General features: G+C 49.9%; 1 protein-coding gene across 1 annotated transcript in view; it reads right to left on the bottom strand.

Moving 5' to 3' along the window:
- The window catches only part of STS (steroid sulfatase), an 81,221-nt gene extending 63,727 nt beyond the window's left edge, over nt 1-17,494 (bottom strand). The window contains exons 1-6 of the mRNA XM_021080957.1: nt 17,340-17,494; nt 15,178-15,299; nt 14,967-15,089; nt 12,120-12,597; nt 11,822-11,934; nt 11,007-11,119 (exon numbers count right to left, since the gene is read on the bottom strand). Of these exons, the coding sequence (XP_020936616.1) occupies nt 11,007-11,119; nt 11,822-11,934; nt 12,120-12,597; nt 14,967-15,089; nt 15,178-15,299; nt 17,340-17,476 (1,086 nt within the window). The 5' untranslated portion in view covers nt 17,477-17,494. The remainder of the gene's footprint in view (nt 1-11,006; nt 11,120-11,821; nt 11,935-12,119; nt 12,598-14,966; nt 15,090-15,177; nt 15,300-17,339) is intronic.

The following is a 17,818-nucleotide window of genomic DNA, read 5'->3' as shown; positions in this document are numbered from 1 at the left end:
TCCCTCATTTTTTGAAACAGAACATAAGCACCCAATACCACACTCTGCGTGAGTCAGGCACCTCCCGCTCTCTGAAAACAGAGCAAATTCAGCAGGTTGTTAATGATTTGAAGAGTCTTTTATGGATCCACTGTTTGGTGATGAATTCTGTCACTCTTTTTTTCTTTTACAAGAGTATGAAATGTAGGAATATGGTTACTATTTCATGACCAAGAAAGCAGAAAAGGCGACGGGGGGAGGTTGCAAGTGGCTTTTCCCGCTTCTCCTGGAGTTTGACGGCAGGTCAGTTAGAACCTACAAGCCATTAGAGCCCTCAAGGTCACTTCTCAGAAAGAAGAGGAGAGATGAACACAGAGCACAGGGGCGTGCACCGTGGCTGACAATCTTCCCGCAAAAACATGTACCAAAGGCACCTTCTTGGCTACCTGGAAAGGTACACAACTTTTTTTTTTTTTTTTTTGTCTTTATAGGGCTGCATCTGTGGCATATGGAGGTTCCCAGAACAGAGGTCTAATCAGAGCTACAGCTGCCAGCTGACACCACAGCCTCAGCAACCTGGGATCCAAGCCTCATCTGCAACCTACACCACAGCACACGGCAATGCTGGATCCTTAACCCACTGAGCAAGGCCAGGGATCAAACCCATGTCCTTATGGATACTGGTCAGGTTTGTTACTGCTGAGCCACAAAGGGAACTCTGGTACACTCCCTTCAGTAACCTGAAAATACTAAAACGAAGCCAGGGTAGGCCACGCCCTGGCTCCACTCCCATCCTAGTCATTCTGGTGGCGAGTTTATTTCACCAGGCCAAACTCTACCCCTTCTCAAGAAGCAGATGAGAGCCCTAAAAACTGGCGTGGATTTCCCCAAATGAACATGAAATCACACTCTTTCTACTCTTCCCTAAATAAACAGTTCCATGATGCATGGGTACAATTTCACTGACATCTGAGGCTCATCTGCCACCCCACTTATCTTTAGACTTTTTTTTTTTTTTTTTTTTTTTTTGCTTTTTAGGTCCACACCTGCAGCACATGGAAGTTCCCAGGCTAGGAGTCAAATCGGAGCTGCAGCTGCCAGCCTACACCACAGCCAGAGCAACGCAGGATCTGAGTCGCATCTGCGACCTACACCACAGCTCACGGCAACGCCAGATCCTTAACTCACTGAGCAGGGCCAGGGATCGAACCTGCACCCTCAGGGATATGAGTCAGGTTCGTTTCCATGGCACCACAATGGGAAGTCCTCTCTTTAGACTTCAAGTGAAGGAAAAGAGGTGAGACAGGCTGGCAAGCCAGTCTCCCAAGGACATATACACGCGTAGCTGGACACGTAGGACGCGAGCGGCAGGACGTGCAGAGAGTGAAGCGCTACTGGACACACGACAACTTGGAAACCAAGAAAAGCCATGCAAGAGGCAGCAATCAGCATCAGTAGCATTTTATAATCACAGGGATCCCATGATGGACATATTTTAAAACTCGAGGTGGGGGTGAGAAAAAAGAAAGGCTAGAATTGGGACCACGAGCAAGTAAGGGAGCCCAACATCAACATCCTTCATAAAAAACACAGTGGGAGGAATCAAGATGAGTCCAAGGGGCACCACTCTGAGGTCTAACCATCAACCATGAATGTACCTTTGGCCTTGGAATGCAGGACAGTCCTCAGTGAAAAGAGAGAGGCCACTCATGTGCTGATCATAAATAAGCACCAGGAGTTCCCACTGTGGCTCACTGAGTTAAGAACCTGATGCCATCTCTCTCGGAGGATGCAGGTTCCATCACCGGCCTCACTCAGTTGGTTAAGGGTCCCGTGTTGCCATGAGCTGTGATAGAAGTCACAGACACGCTCAGATCCAGTGTTACTGTGGTGTGTGGCACAGGTTGGCAGCTGCAACTCCAATTCGACCCCTAGCCTGGGAATTCCCATGTGCTGGAGTGCAGCCATAAAAAGGGGAGAAAAAAAAAAAGTGTAACTAAGCACCTAGGTATGGAACTATTTTTCTGTCTTCTCTCTACCACCTAGAAGATTCCCTTATCACAGACGCCAGCCAAGGTACTAGATGTCCAAGCAGACAGATTAGGTTTTATACACAGACACAAACCCAGGAACATTTAGGGGCATATAACCAGCTTGCAAAAAAACCAGCAAACGGCAAAGATGGAGCATCCGGGAACAGAGGCGTGGTCAGTGGAGCAGGAGGAGCATGTGGGCTGCACCGTCATCACTGCCCTGCACACATCCTGGGATTTGATGCGGAGCTGGCTCTCAGGGGAGCTGCATTTGCTCACCCCATCCTTTAAGAGCGCGGGAAAGGCCACTGTCCTCAGGGCTGGGCTTGTCCAGAAGGCCCGGGTCTTTCTTCCTCTCTACAACCTTGAAAACTTAATGACACTTGAGCAAGTTGGCGAGATCGAGAGTTCTAACAGCTTAACTCCTTTTTTATTAGCCAGAGCCCTTCAGTAAACAACTTGTCTGAAAATTTACTGCCGCCGCCTCACACACTGTGCGAAAAGATAGAACTTTCAGCGGCTGCGGGCCATCCCTCTATGTGTTAGAAATACAGACGGGCAAGTGCTGCTTCTGCCCAGCAACCTGCAATCACTTCAATCTCAGAATCGGAAGATTTATATCCTGTCCATGGGGGAGTGAAATCTAGGCAAGATTTCACGAGGCGTTATTTTTTCTTCTGTCGGCTGCAGGGTCTTGAATATCATATCCACCTTCTGAGAGGCTGACCTTTATTATTCAACGGGTGTCCTCCACCCGGGTCAGCACAGGTAGCAAGTGGCATGGGAAGAGGGACAGCATGGATTCCCTCCCAGAGCCCTCGGGTGCTGGTGATGAAACAGCGGTGTAAGCCAGAGATCGGTGTCAACAGCCCCCTGCTGGGACCCGAATGACCAGTGCCCTGCATGCACACCAATGGACAGGTCCAGCTGTTCTACTGCCTACATCCCAGCCTTTCCCATCTATGCTGTGCCCACGACACCAGCCACTGACAACAGAAAGCCATGCTGGACAAGACTCTGCCACCAGCAACCCACAGTTCAGACAGGACTGTTGAAAACTGGTCTCGGCTGCTTTCAGTGCTGCATTGGAGGGCATGAAAGGATGGATAAAGGGGAGGGAGAAAGAGATGGAGGGAGAGAGATGCCAAGTTCCTGCCGCAAGTCAGCATACGTGAAATGCTTCGCATAACTGCATCCCTGTCTGAGCTACTGTCCCCATATGATATTCAGAGACTGGGACAGTGGCACAGATGAACCTGGGCATCTACCTGGGAGATAAAGCCCGGTACCTTGGCACGTGGCCCCAAACCATTTTCTCATTCAGAATATATCTACATGGGCTTTCAGCACTAATGGAAGGATGCCACTAACAGCAGGGCAAATAGTAAGTGTGTGTGTGTGGGGGGGAATGGGGGCGTGAAGACTGGCAATAATTTCAACTTTCTACATTCTCCATTTTTATGCTGCTTTACTAGGTCAAAGGAGCACGTGCTCATTTCATGCCCATATAAATGTGAAGATGGGAAAATGATGAATCCCCCTCTTCCCCTCAAAACCAGAGGGAGAAGGGAGAGATACCCGGGTCTGAAAGTGGGTTTGTGGCACGACACTGAAGATGCTGCCCTGACTTCAGTCTTGGGACTTTAGCTGGGTCCCTCCAGCTCTGAGAAGCAGCCCAGCCTTCCCATAACAGGCTCATCCATGCAGCAGCACGGCAGACCCTGCCTGTGAGACAGTCCTTCACGGACAGCCTTGCCTGTGGCTCAGTGACATGCCTACAGACTATATGGCTCTGTACCCACCATGGGATAAACTGAGGATGCCAGACTTCGGGCACCAGTCGCTCTCAACCTGCTTTGCCCATCTGAATGCCAGAGACGGTGCCAGGCTGTGCCCGTGCACCCCACCACGGAACAGGTGGGGTACAGGTTCTTCCCTCTTCTGCTTTTAAAGGACCCAGCATTCACTCCTTAAATATCTTAACCCAGAGAGTGGAAGATACTGAACATCTGTGGTGGCAAGAAAGATTCAAAGTTCCCTACGTTTCAGGGGACACAAAAGAAGCCACAATTGAAACGGTTATAATAGGAAATGTGCCACTAAAGAAGGAGATGGATTTCCACATCGCCGCTGGTAGATCAGCCATGTTTCCTTTCAGTTACCAGAAGAGACGGACAGTGATCTGAGTGACTCCTTCTGCTACTGCTGCTGCTTCTCCTGCTGCAGCTGCTTTTCCTGCTGCAGCTGCTTCTCCTGCTGCTGCTGTTTCTTCTCCTGCTGCTGCTGCTTCTTCTCCTGCTGCTGCTGCTTCTTCTTCTGCTGCTGCTGCTTCTTCTCTGGATGCTACTTCTCCTGCTGCTGCTGCTTCTTCTCTGGATGCTACTTCTCCTGCTGCTGCTGCTTCTCCTGCTACTGCTTCTGCTACTGCTTCTGCTTCTCCTGAGCTTCTTCTCTTTATGCTCCTCCTCCTCCTTCCTCTTCTTTGTCTTCTCTGGATGCTGCTTCTTCTCATGCTGCTACATCTTTTATTGCTGCTGCTTCTTCTGCTTATTCTGCTGCTTTTGTTTCTCTCCTCCTCTTCCTCCTCCCCCTCTTCTATTTCCTCTTCTGCTTCTGCTCCTCCTGCTGCTGCTTGTCTTCTTGCTCTCCCCCTCCCCTTTCTGTCCTTTGGTCCCTGGCAAAGATGACAGACTCAAAACAAACTGACAAGAGGCACTGCTCATTCTTTGCACTGCTGGAGCCCAGAAGCTTTCAAGACTGAGCCCCTTTCTTTGGAGGAGGCTCCAGTTAAACATACACAAGCGTCCCTAGGAGACCATCTCTGGGGACAACACAGATGTGGGATGAGAAGCCTAAGGCTCCATCATGACTTGTTCTGGAAGCAGCCAAGGAAAGCCTGGCTTAGTCCATGACACCAACTGCTCAGGAGTGCCCCCAAAGGAGGGGGGTACAGCACAGTGGGCGAGCACCCCCTTGGAAAACAAAGAAGAGAGCCTGTGTTACCCCATCACATCAGTGTGCTGTGTTTGGGATACCTCTGTCAGGACTTCGATGCACGATATAAAGCTATGTCATCCACTCTACAGATGACCAGCCTGGAGCCAGGCAAGAAACACTCAAAGGATGTGAGCAGACAGCCCTCAAGCTCACCCAGAGAGAAGCTGGGAGGTGAGCATAACTGGGGTCCCTTCTAAGGCATGGAGCACACAGCAATATGGAGCATACACTCAGTATGGGGGCCTAGGGCTAAAAAAAAAGAACTCAATTTTCAAAAATTGAAGAGGTTTCGTTCTAATTTGGTATCCATTCCCCAAACTGAGGCAGGACTACACCCCATTTCATCAGGAAGTAGCCAGAGCGGTCGCTGCCCCTGTACCCTGGAAGACGTGGGGAAGATAAAACAGAAGTGGGGATTTAAAAACCAAGTCCCTTGGAGTTCCCATCGTGGCGCAGTGGTGAACGAATCTGACTAGGAACCATGAGGTTGCAAGTTCGATCCCTGCCCTTGCTCAGTGGGTTAAGGATCTGGCATTGCCGTGAGCTATGGTATAGGTTGCAAATGTGGCTCGGATCCTGCATTGCTGTGGCTCTGGCGTAGGCCGGCAGCTACAGCTCCAATTAGACCCCTAGCTTGGGAACCTCCATATGTTGTGGGAGCGGCCCTAGAAAAAGCAAAAAGACCAAGAAATAAAAAAAAAAAAAAAAAAAAAAAGTCCCACTAAAAAATAAATAAATAAATAAAATACAATGAAGTCCCCCTAAAACTGAGTTCCTTTCCTGAGCTGATGAGTCACATCCCTATCCAAAATTACTCCCTGTCTTGCCCAAGACCTGTTCTCCTCGAGGCTGAGGAATATCCAAGAAAAGCGGGGAATGTGACGGAGCGAGTGTCCTGGGGGCCCCTGGGCACTTGATCCTTTCTGTGCCTTGTGTCTTGTTTTTAGGGAATAAGCTTCAGCCTCCGTGACCTTCCCTGAGCTCCAAAGGACCATTGCTCATCAGGGAAGGGAGGGGATGCAGAGACCAGGGAAGAGCCATCAGGAGACAGCAGAGCAGCTGTGGGGCAGGGTCCTGGTTCCTCCTTAAGGAATATTCCTAACAATATCTTTGAGCCTTTCAGTAGAACTAAAACTCCCAACCTATGGAAGAAGGACTTGACGGTCTAAGGTCCAAGGCTGGGACCTTTTCCGGTGGCTGTTTTCTGCCCTATGTACTCATACTTGATTCTGATGTCACATGACTTCCCTGGGGAGAGGGGTCAGGGTTCAGGGCTGGTGAAGTCAGCAAGAGGGGATCTTACAGCGCTGGGGAATCAGAGATGAAAACTAGAACTTCACGTCACTGATAAACTTTGGATTTGTTTTCCAGCAGTCTCTAAAGGACATATGTATTACATTTCTGATTATAGCCTTTTTGTTTATGGTCGCACCTGCGGCATATGAACGTTCCCAGGCTAGGGGTCAAATGGGAGCTACAGCTGCAGGCCTGCACCACAGCCACAGCAACTCGGGATCCGAGCTGCGTGTGCGACCTACAGCACAGCTTGTGGAAACACCAGATCCTAGACCCACTGAGTGAGGCCAGGGATTGAACCCGCATCGTCATGGATACTAGTCAGGTTCTTAACCCATTGAGACAAAGTGGGAACTCCTGGTCAGAGCCTTTAAAAATACACACACACACACACAGAGAGAGAGAGAGAGAGAGAGAGAGAGAGAATATGTTGATACAACTTCCATAAACCAGGACCTGGAGAAAAGAACACTCGTGGTAAATTTCCTACGAATTTATGACGCTAGTGACTGGATACCCTAAGCTGCACAGAAGGCCTGGGTGTCTATAAAGTCATCCTCATTTTGGAAAATTTCCTCTTTGGAGTGAACCTGTCTTTACTGGCAGAGAAACACAGCATGGTTCCTTTCAGTTAAAATGCTTTTCCCAGCCACAAAACGCCGTTTGTCCTCTTTGGAGTGAACGTGTCTTTACTGGCAGAGAAACACAGCATGGTTCCTTTCAGCTAAAATGCGTTTCTAGCCACAAAACGCCGTTTGTGGTGAACTCAGGAAGGACGGGGCCAAGACATCAGGCTCTTCACGCAGCCAAACGCCGCAAGTTCGCCTCACCCTACAGAGGACGATGGGAAAATGGGCATCTCCTTCTGCCTGCTGGCATTGCACCTTTTTAAATGTAGTTCAACTTGAACTAAAAAACTACCTCAGGGGAGTAAACCTGGTGGTGCAGTGGGTTAAGGTGTAAGTGGGTTAAGTTGTCACTGCACCTGTTCCGATCGCTGCTATGGCGTGCGTTTGATCCCTGGCCTGGGAACTTCCACATGCCTGGGGCCTGGACAAAAAAACAAAACAGAACAAAACAAAAAACAAATAAAAACCTGCCTCAGCAATAAATTGTGTGTGTGTGTCTTTTTAGGGCCACATCTGTGGCATATGGAAGTTCCCAGACTAGGAGTTAGTGAATCGGGGCTGCAGTTGCCTGTCTACACCACAGCCACAGCAACACAGGATCCTTAACCCATTGAGTGAGGTCAGGGATTGACCCCGCATCCTCACGGATAGTCAGGTTCGTTAACCCCTGAACCACACGACGGCAACTCCATACCTCAGCAATAAAATTAATTTGCTAAACTCACCCCTCACCATGCAGCCTTTATTTCTTTGCAGAATTCCCAAACGGTTCTCCTCCCTCACCACAGTAAGGACTGTACTTACTGTGAGAGTTTAAGAATTTCCAGGCATACAGAAAAGAAAATCATGGACGTGGAGAATAGACTTGTGGTTGCCAAGGGGGAGGGGGAGGGAGTGGGGTGGATGGGGTGCTTGGTGTGAACAGATGTAAACGATTGCCTTTGGGGTGGATTAGCGATGAGATGCTGCTGTGTCGCACTGAGAACTATGTCTGGTCACTTACGATGGAGCATGATCACGGGAGGAAAGAGAATGTGTACATGTATGTGTAACTGGGTCACCATGCTGCACAGCAGAAAAAAAATAATGTATTGGGGAAATAACAATTTTAAAAAAAAAAGGAATTCCCAAGCATGATGTCCTTTGGGGCACAGGACCTGAACTTTTCGCGTGGACACGGGGCACTCAATTCTTTAGGACTCTTCCAGAGAATCCACACCGGGACCTCAGGGGAAAGTGGGTGGAGCAGATGTGGAAGCCAAGAAGGCAGCCAGCTCATCATGGTCCATGCAGCAGCATCGTCACAGAGTCAGATGTGGGTTGTGACCGACTATCAACTTTTACCTGCCAGGCTTTTGCCAACATGCCAGGGTTCTGAGCCTCAGATGGGTCCCCAAGAAGACAGCTCCTTACGCATCTCCCAGGGTCCTTGGGCTGCATGTAAGCATGATGGGTGTGAAATGTGCTTGAGATAATGTGCAGGTGGGTCACGAAACCAGTGCTGGTGACCCTCAAACAGGCCCCACGTTGGGCACCCGGGCTGGATCTGCTTTACAAAGCATCCAAGCAGTCGCAGCAAGGGAGAAAGCAGGGTGACAAGGACCCTTCATTCAGGGCATGTCAGGACGACGACCAAGTACCACTAAGAAATCTTCAGGTCATTCCTACCTGTCGGAGGAACAAGGATTTCTTGCCAATTAAAGTATATTAGGGATGACCTGTCCCTTGAACGACTGTACAGCCTATAACATACGGTGGGCTCATTATCTACCTCTCTAAGAGTGCAGGCAGCTTCCCAAGATCGATTTTATCCTGAAAAGTGTAAATCAGGATGAAGGACCGTGGCGTGCATGGTTATACATCCTAAACTATCACTCTCCTCGACTTGGAAATACACGCTTGTAATCCTGGGGCACGTACCCACCCTGGCTGAGCAGACGTCATCTGAGACACTCACAAACCAGAGAAGCATTTTCCACTTATGCCTCTGTCATTCCTGTCTTCACATCCCAACTTAACGTCTCCAGAACAAACCCTTGGGTATACATCATTTCAGCCACAAGGCCCAGAGAGAGAAGAGAAATTTTATTATTTTTATTTTTTAAGGGTTTTAGGGCTGCACCTGTAGCATATGGAAATTCCCAGGTTAGGGATCGAATCAGAGCTGCAGCTACTGGTCTATACCACTGCCATGGCAATACCAGATCTGAGCCATATCTGTGATCTATGCTGCAGCTTGTGGCATCGCTGGATCTTTAACTCACTGAGGGAGGCCAGGGATCAACCCCTCATCCTCATGGGTACTAGTCGGGTTCTTAACCCACTGAACCATGATGGGAACTCCCAAGAATACAGATTTTAGAAATGAGAGCTTCGATCATTTTCCGAATTTCCTTTGACACATGAACTGAGGGGGAGCTGTGCACCCACAAAATATCTTTGATAGTAATACATCAAAATAAGGCACTGGTTTCACCAGCAAATTTTGATTCAAAAAAAAACACATGTAAGTTTCACAGACAGAGTCACTGCTTGGACCAGGTTTTCCTTCTTCTGAGTAGCCCTAAATCCATTTCTCCCAGAGGTGGTGAGCACTGCCTAAAGGATTCAGGGTATTCAGGTCAATGAGATAACACCTATAAAATTATCTTCAAAGTCTTGGGAAAATTTTTATAAATATGGTATCACCATTTGCTATGATTCTTTGGTGCCATATTAAAGCAGTTCTCTCCAGATCCTTGGACAACACATCCAGCAATCTAGATATTGACTGTAACACAAGATGACAATGTGACCCAAGAATGACTTTACCTAGAGAGCCTTTTTTTTTTTAAAGGCTGTACCTGCAGCATATGGAGGTTCCCAGGCTAGGGGTCACATCAGAGCTGCAGCTGCTACAGCAACACCAGATCTGAGCTGCATCTTCAACCTACACCACAGCTCTCAGCAATGCCAGATCCTTAACCCACGGAGGGAGGCCAGGGATCAAACCTGCATCCTCATGGATACTATGTCGGGTTCTTAACTTGCTGAGCCACAATGGGAACTCCCTAAATACTTTAAATCTTTGAAACCTCAGATAATGTATGTTACAAGTTTTTTTATGAATGGAATCATGGTATGCACGTGGTAACATTTTTACTAATACTGACCACTGATGCAATGCTTCAACATGGGTAAGAGCCATGTATGCCAGAATCCCCTACTTGAAGACTAAACCGTCTAAACATAACTCAGTAGCAATAACCTCCAACTATGGTGGCGCTAGAACATCCTAAACTTCTAGGTCTAGCCGAAAACGGCAGAAACCTGCATATCATCAAGATAAGCTGGTTGATTAGAGACATGCAAATCAAGACCACAATGAGGTACCACCTCCCAGGGGGAAGAGTGGCCATCATCAAACATTCTACAAATAACAAATGCTGGAGAGGGTGTGGAGAAAAGGGAACCCTCCTACACTGTTGGTGGGCATGGAAGTTGGTGCAGCCACGACGGAGACCAGGATGGAAAGTATCTCAGAAAACTAAATACAGAACTACCAGATGACCCAGTACTCGCACTCCTGGGTGGGATCTGGAGAAGTGCTCCCTCTATCAGGAGAGCAGTCATTTCCAGAAACATCTGTGTTCGTGAAATATCTGTGTATGACATCTGAGTGGAGGAGGGTGTCAAATGTCTATCCACAAAGTTTGAAAGCTTTTGCATGAGATCATGTCAGCATCACCTTCTCGAAAAATCCAGGCAACTGAACAATGGCGGCATATCCTCTAAGAGCAAAAACCCGTGGATGTTCCGATACTTCTCGGCGTGTTCTATGGGACACCCAATTTGGAATGCTCGGGGAGCTTATTAAAATGGAGATGCACATTCTGACCTGAGAACCGCTAGTGGGAATTTCTCCAGGTAAGACAGGCAACCTTCAGCATCCCGTGGGGATCTTGCTACCCAAAGTCTGATGAATCACAACTCCACACCTAGAGGGGAAGAGCTTCTTCTGTCTTCCTCCCTTGGTTCACTGCGGAAAGTCCTAACGAGCCTATTCTATTTGGCACCACAGAGGCAATCCCACCAGGGACAGTTCTGAACCACGTGCCGTGCTCAGGATGTGGGCGGCCGCCCCAGTGATGCCCACGTCTGGCTGTGCAGGCTGCCGGTTAAGCTCACCATGGGCACCAACAGCATCTGCATGTGTGAAATCACAGACATCAGATGTTCATGAATGTGGGGGCTGCCTTAGCATCTCCCCCTCCTCCCAGAATCGAAGGACGTCCGTCCTCACGCCTTCTTGCTAGGTCTCTCCAATGTCCTGTCAAAACCGACCAGCTCTCATGGGCAGAGCAAGCAGACACCAAGACCACAGGTATGACAATCAGACCAAGTTTCCACCTTTCTACAAAGGACTGTCTTCTAAGCTTCCAAAGGGTAACAATTGTTCCAAAGGTAACAATCCCAACTGACCTCCACAAGGACTTGGGTTTGACCCCTGGTCCCACTCAGTGGGTTAAAGGATCCAGCGTTGCCTTGGTGGTATAGCTCGCAGACTTGGCTCGGACCTGGCGCTGCTGTGGCTGTGGTACAGGCTGGCCGCTACAGCTCCAATGTGAGACCCCTAGCTTGGGAATCTCCACAGGCTGCGAGTGCAGCCATTAAAAATAATAATAATAAAGTTCCAAAGGGAACAGAACAATTTTGCTTGTTTTTAGCAACAAGTGGTCCTGATAGACTGCTGTCAATCCCTCAGTTTTGCTGATTGCAACCCCCAAACTAAAGAAGCCCTAAAGACCTGCCCAAAACATCACAGGCTTCACCAAGTCGAGACACAGAGCTGTTTTGCTCGGCAATGTGCCAGGAATATTCTGGTTCTCCCCATGCTGCTTCTGTCACAAGAACATCCTCTGGAGTCAAGGATGCACACTTGCCTCCTCTCTCTTGGGCACACGCCCGCATAGTCAAGACTGGGGTGATCCCCCGAGGGTCCCATGATCACCCCGCAGATGCTGTCACACAAGACATGCCCGAAGTGGGCAAAGCATCTCTGGGGAGACCCTGGGCACAGCATCTCCTAAGTCCCCTTCCACACGTGCCATCTCGTTTTCCACATCCGTCCTTGGGAGAACCTGGCTGGAGAATCCCACCCAGCACAGAAGGACCACCCCGGCCCCCTCCACCTCCACGTCAATACCCGGAAGAGCGTGCCACGCGTCCCAGGCGGCCTGGGGACGAAGGCGGTACCCACCGTTGGATAAAGCGGACTGCGTCCGCCGTCAGCCTCTGAGTGAGGTTGTCGTAGGACATGGGCTGCTGAGTGATGTCATGATTCCTCATCAGGAAGCAGTTGAGGGGCCGGAAAAAGTGCAGGAAGCAGAGCAGGAGGCCCAGGACCAGGGCGGCCAGGAAGAGGAGGCTGAAGATGAGGGCGGGGGGCACGCGGAAGAGCCCCAGCCACCGGAGCCCCGCCAGGGTGAGCAGCGCCAGCGCGAGGACCTGCAGCGGTATGAAGACCAGCAGCCGGAAGGCTGTGGTGAACACGCTGCCTTCTCCCGGCTTGCAATCCCGCAGGTTGGTCACAGGGATCCCGTGGAAATAGTCGAAGCCGTGGCTTAAGGGGTGGTGACAGAAGTCGCTGCTGTTGTGACAGTTGGTGCCGAGGTGCCACTTCCCTGAGCAGACAAACAGGTGGCCTGTTCAGTCCCCAGCAACACCTGACATCTGACGCCCACATGTGGAAAAGCAGGATCTTCCTGCATTTCCACCAGCCAAACTCTATCCTACTGTTTTCACTTCCTTGTCACAAATATGAGGGCAGAGAACTAATCTCTCTGGCAGAAAACAAGGCATTCGGGAATGGGAAAAAAAAAACCCAAAGAAAACAGACACCCAACAGACTCAATCAGTAAGAGACAAAACGATATGAATGCCAATGTTTTTCCAGGGCAGGAGTTCTGGTTTTGTTTTTTGTTGGTTTTTTTTTTTTTTAAGTCATTTCCTTAAACGAAAATCTTAGGACCAACCTGGTTTTGTCCCTTGGATGTTAAAAGTGGAAATGAATTCTCACACCAAAAGCTACCCATGAGGCACGAGGAGATCATACTGGTAATTTGGCAATTCATTTAAACACGTGTGAACATTTCTTATCAAATGGGAACTATCCCACTGAATTCGTGAGCGTCTCACACAAGAGAAAAGTGATGGTGGTTTTAGGACGAGACATGGGAACAAAGAGAATGGCCATTGGGTCCTATGAGATCTTCTAAGATTCGTCTAATGACCGGCACAGACCCAAGCCATCAAGTGAAAAGGGAGGAGGAATCACTCCTTTCTCAGGAATAAAATTAATGGGAATGTCAACCCAGACAAAGTCTGAAACGTAAGATGAACATCTTTATCAACGTCGTGGTATGTATGTGTATTTTTGTATGCTCTGTTTTACGTGCATAACTATATCCACTTCTTTGTTATCGATTGTATGTCTCATCTTTCTATCGCATCCATGATTCATCCACCCATCCAACTGCCATCCATCCATTCATCTGTCCACCCACCATCTATTTACCATCCATCCACCCACCACCTACCATCCACCCACCCACCCATCCATCCACCACCCTTCCATCCACCACCCATCCATCCATCATCTACTATTCAGGCATCTAGCACCCACTATTCACCCACCATCCATCCACCACCTATCTATTCACCATTCATCCATCAATCCACCCATCCACCCACCACCTAAGCATCCACCATTCATCCATCTATCCACCAACTATACAACCACCACCCATCCATCCACCCACCATCCATCCACCCTTTCCTCCAACCATCTACCCATTCATCCATGCATTCATCCGCCGTCCACCATTCATCCAACAACCACTGTCCATCCATCCACCATCGACCCACCCAACCATCACCCATCCACCCACCCATCCACCACCCACCCCTCCACTGGCTATCCATGCATCTAGCACCCACTATTCACCCACATCCATCCATCCACCACTTATCTACCATCCACCCAACCATCCATCCACCCACCCATCCATCCACCATGCATCCATGAACATTCATCCATCCAGCATCCACTATTCACCCACCATTCATCCACCACCCATTGATGTACCCACCCACCATCCATCCACCCACCATCGACCCACCCAACCACCATCCACCCAGCCATCTATCCATCTACCACCCACTCACCCAACACCCACCCATCTACCACCCATCCATCCACCTACTATCCATGCATCTAGCACCCCCTACTCACCCACCATCCATCCCTCCACCACCCATCCACCATTGATCCATCCATCCACCCATCCACAATTTATCCGCCACCATTCATCCATCCACCATGTATCCACCCACCACCCATTCATCCACCAATTATCCAAGTACCCTCTATTCACCCACCAGCCATCCATCAACCACCCATTCATTCACTATTCACCTATCCACCCATCCATCCATCCATTATTCACCCACATCCATCTACCCATCCATCCACCACTCATCCATCCATCATCTACCATCCATCCAGGCATCTAGCACCCACTTTTCACCCACCCACCGTCCATCCATCACCCATATATCCACCCATGCACCATCCATCAACCACCCATCCACCCACCATTCACCATCCATTGACTCACCTGTCATCCGCCTCATCTATTAAGCTATCTATCCCTGTCCCTATCACCTTTGGCATCTACTTCCCAACTCTCCACACATCCATCTGCCCACCTACCTGTCTGTTGATCATGACCTATCTATCACCCATCCATCCATCCATCCATCCATCTATCCATCCATCCATCCACACACACACAAATAAGGACACACATCTACACATGCAAATACTTCATGTGGATGCCTGGCATTTGAATTTAGAATTGAAATCATCTCACCTCTGTTTTCCATTGTGCCAACTGTGTCAGCCACGTGATCCTTAAGGCAGCTGCTGTCCTGCCCTCCCCTCTCCCCCTCACCCATGCAGGCCCTCGAGTGCCCCCTCAGCAGCCCCTACCTATCAGAGCTGTTGTGTAGCCTTGACTCTTCAGAAGCTTGGCGAAGGTAATTTCACTTGGGGGAAGCCCCCCCGAAGAGGCCGAGAAGATGAAAACTCCCACCTGGTTCTGAGCTGCCATTCCTGAGCCAGAAAAGATGCACCATTAAGATGGGAGAAACGTTCAGACTGGGAGCTGGTCCAGGCTGCTGTGAAGGAGCCAGGAAGTTACCTGATCGGATGGGGTACCGGCCCGTCAGGAAGGCCGCCCTGCTGGGGGTGCACAGGGGCGCAGCCGCGAGGTGTTGCGTGAGCTTCACTCCCCCTCCAGCCAAGCGGTCAATATTGGGAGTCCTGGAACAAAAGACTCAAGTCATGTTCATGACCTCAGAAAGGAAGCGTTCTGGAGACTTTGTCCAGCAGGTCACTTCTCAGGGATCCGGGGAAACCCAGGGCTGCAGGTGGCAGGTGAGGGGCAGAAAGCAGGGAGGCGACACGGCACTGAAATTCAGAGTCACCAGAAAACCACGTGATGATGGACTATGACCTCCTCAGGGGCCCGTCCACTCTCTCAGGGGCTCTGAGCTCCTGGTCTCTGAGAGAGGAATCAAGTGCTGAGAACTGGCTGCTGTGAGGACAGGGGGAAGCAGGTGGATCAGGCTCTCACTCCTCTCCTGCCTGTGAATGCTGGGCTCCCAGCGAGAAGCATGTGGGGGCAGCCCAAGTCTTCTGTTCCCAACCACAGCCAGGCTCCTACCTCTCTGAAGGCTCTGCCTAATTTCCACATGCCCCAGGGAGAAGGGGCGATAGGACCCCCAGAAGAAGCAAGCAAGGATGGATGGGGGGGCATGTGCATTTACCGGGAAACAGTAACAAATGGGTGCATGGGGTCCGGGAGGAAGGGACAGATGCCCAGGTGGAAACATAATGTGTCGTCAAAGATGCCACCCTGTTGGCTCCCGGCTTGTTACACTTAACAGTTTTTATTTTTTTTAATTTTTCTTTTTAGAGCCATACAGATGTTCCCAGACTAGGGGCTGAATCAGAGCTACCGCTGCTGGCGTACACCACAGCTTACAGCAACACCACGTCCTTAACCCACTGAGTGAGGCCAGGGATCAAATCCACATCCTCACAGATCCTAGTTGGGTTGGTACCCATGGAGCACTACACAAACTCCTTCCTTGCACATGAGTTTTAAAAAATCTAACAAATGTCATAAGTAAGCACATATTTTAAGAGTAACAGGTAGGAGTTCCCGTGTGGCTCAGCAGATTTAAAAGGGTCTGGTGTTGTCACTGTTATGGCACAGGTTCGACCCCTGGCCTGGGAACTTCCACATGCGGATGGCCAAAAAATTAAAATTAAAAAAATAAACATCAGCAACTTTTGGTGCACAGACTCGGATTGGACCTGAGATACACTTAGCTGTCCTGCAGGCCAGCTCCTCCCCAAGAGGATACTTTACTTTGTGCTTGTTGGAGCTGACATGCAACCATGCAACACGCTTCCCATGGCCCGTGGTCACATGGTATGGAAGAAGAGGATATGGAGTGAACAGCAGGGAAAACAAACCAGTCCCCGAGGTCCCCAGCGCCAGGCCCCTCCCCCACTTCGGATAATGATTCATAGATCTTAGAAGGAAATTCCAGGGGAGGTCACTCTCTCCTCTCGTTCCACCGGCCTCGATCCTTTGTAACATGAGCCTCCACGGTTATATCAATGTTTTCCCGAGACCCTCAAGGGCAACTGCTTCCTGAAAGCCAACATTCCATGGCACCAGGACAGACCTGGCTTCTAAACCAGAATGCCCCACGCCCGGGGCTGAAAAACCAAACACCCTCTTGGGTCCCCAAGTCTGGTTCCCATGGGGGTTTTCCTACCCTTGCTGTCACCTGGCCCTTGAAAAGTCCTGCTGTCATCAGCCAACGTGACATCTCTCCCCAGCCAGCTGATGGTGCAGCACAGCCTGGGCCAGAGGGTGGAGGGAGGTATGGAACGAGAGTTGACAGGCGGGGAGAGGATGGGGTGGCAATGGAAACAGAGCCAGGGGCCCTTAACCGAAGATAGCGTAGGAGATAGGAACCAAAGGGAGGGAAAAGTGAGGAGGTGAGAAAAAGCCCAACCGTAGGGGCGAAGGAGAAAGAATTACACTGGGTATCTTGAAGGGAACCATGTGAATTCATCCAACTTTCAAGTTCAAGGTGAAATCCCCACATGTGCCGACTAAGACCCATGTGTGTCCATGGAATGTTGCACAGCCAGCAAGGTATGCATTTGGGCGGGGGGGGGGGGCTTCAAACATGTCCACGTGGCTGGTGTTCTGTGATCATGTGTGCCTCATCACAGGACAGTGGCCTGTGAAGGGAGCCCTGAGTTCACCCATCACCCAACCTGAGGGTCTTGTTTCCATAGCAGCCAGGATCCCCGATGCCAAGGTCGTCGGCCATCAGCAGCACGAAGTTGGGTCTTGGGGTTACATGGCTCCAGGCCTCACCAAGGACCAGCAGCAGAAGGCAGAAGATCCTCATCTTCCTGCAAAGGGCAAGGGGAAGGGAGACGTGAGGGATGCTGGCGGCAGGTGGCCCAAGTTCCTACTATGGGGGACACGCCCCCACCTCCTCCCTCAAGATCCGCCCACCCTGGACCAGGTGGGCTTCAAAGTTGTCCTTGCCATACTGGGCAGAACTGTATCTGCCTTCCATGCATCTGTTTCAAAAACAAACATTTCTTTCTCTTTGGGTAGCAGTCACCTCCCCTACCCACCCCAAAACAAAATGAAGCTCTGTCTAGAAAATGGAAAACAGGAGTTGCTGTCATGGCTCAGTGGAAATGAATCCTACTAGTATCCAGAAGTGTGGGTTTGATCCCTG

The sequence above is a fragment of the Sus scrofa genome, chromosome Y, assembly GCF_000003025.6.
Source record: "Sus scrofa isolate TJ Tabasco breed Duroc chromosome Y, Sscrofa11.1, whole genome shotgun sequence".
Taxonomy (NCBI): domain Eukaryota; kingdom Metazoa; phylum Chordata; class Mammalia; order Artiodactyla; family Suidae; genus Sus; species Sus scrofa.
This window is presented reverse-complemented; position numbering and strand designations above follow the sequence as displayed.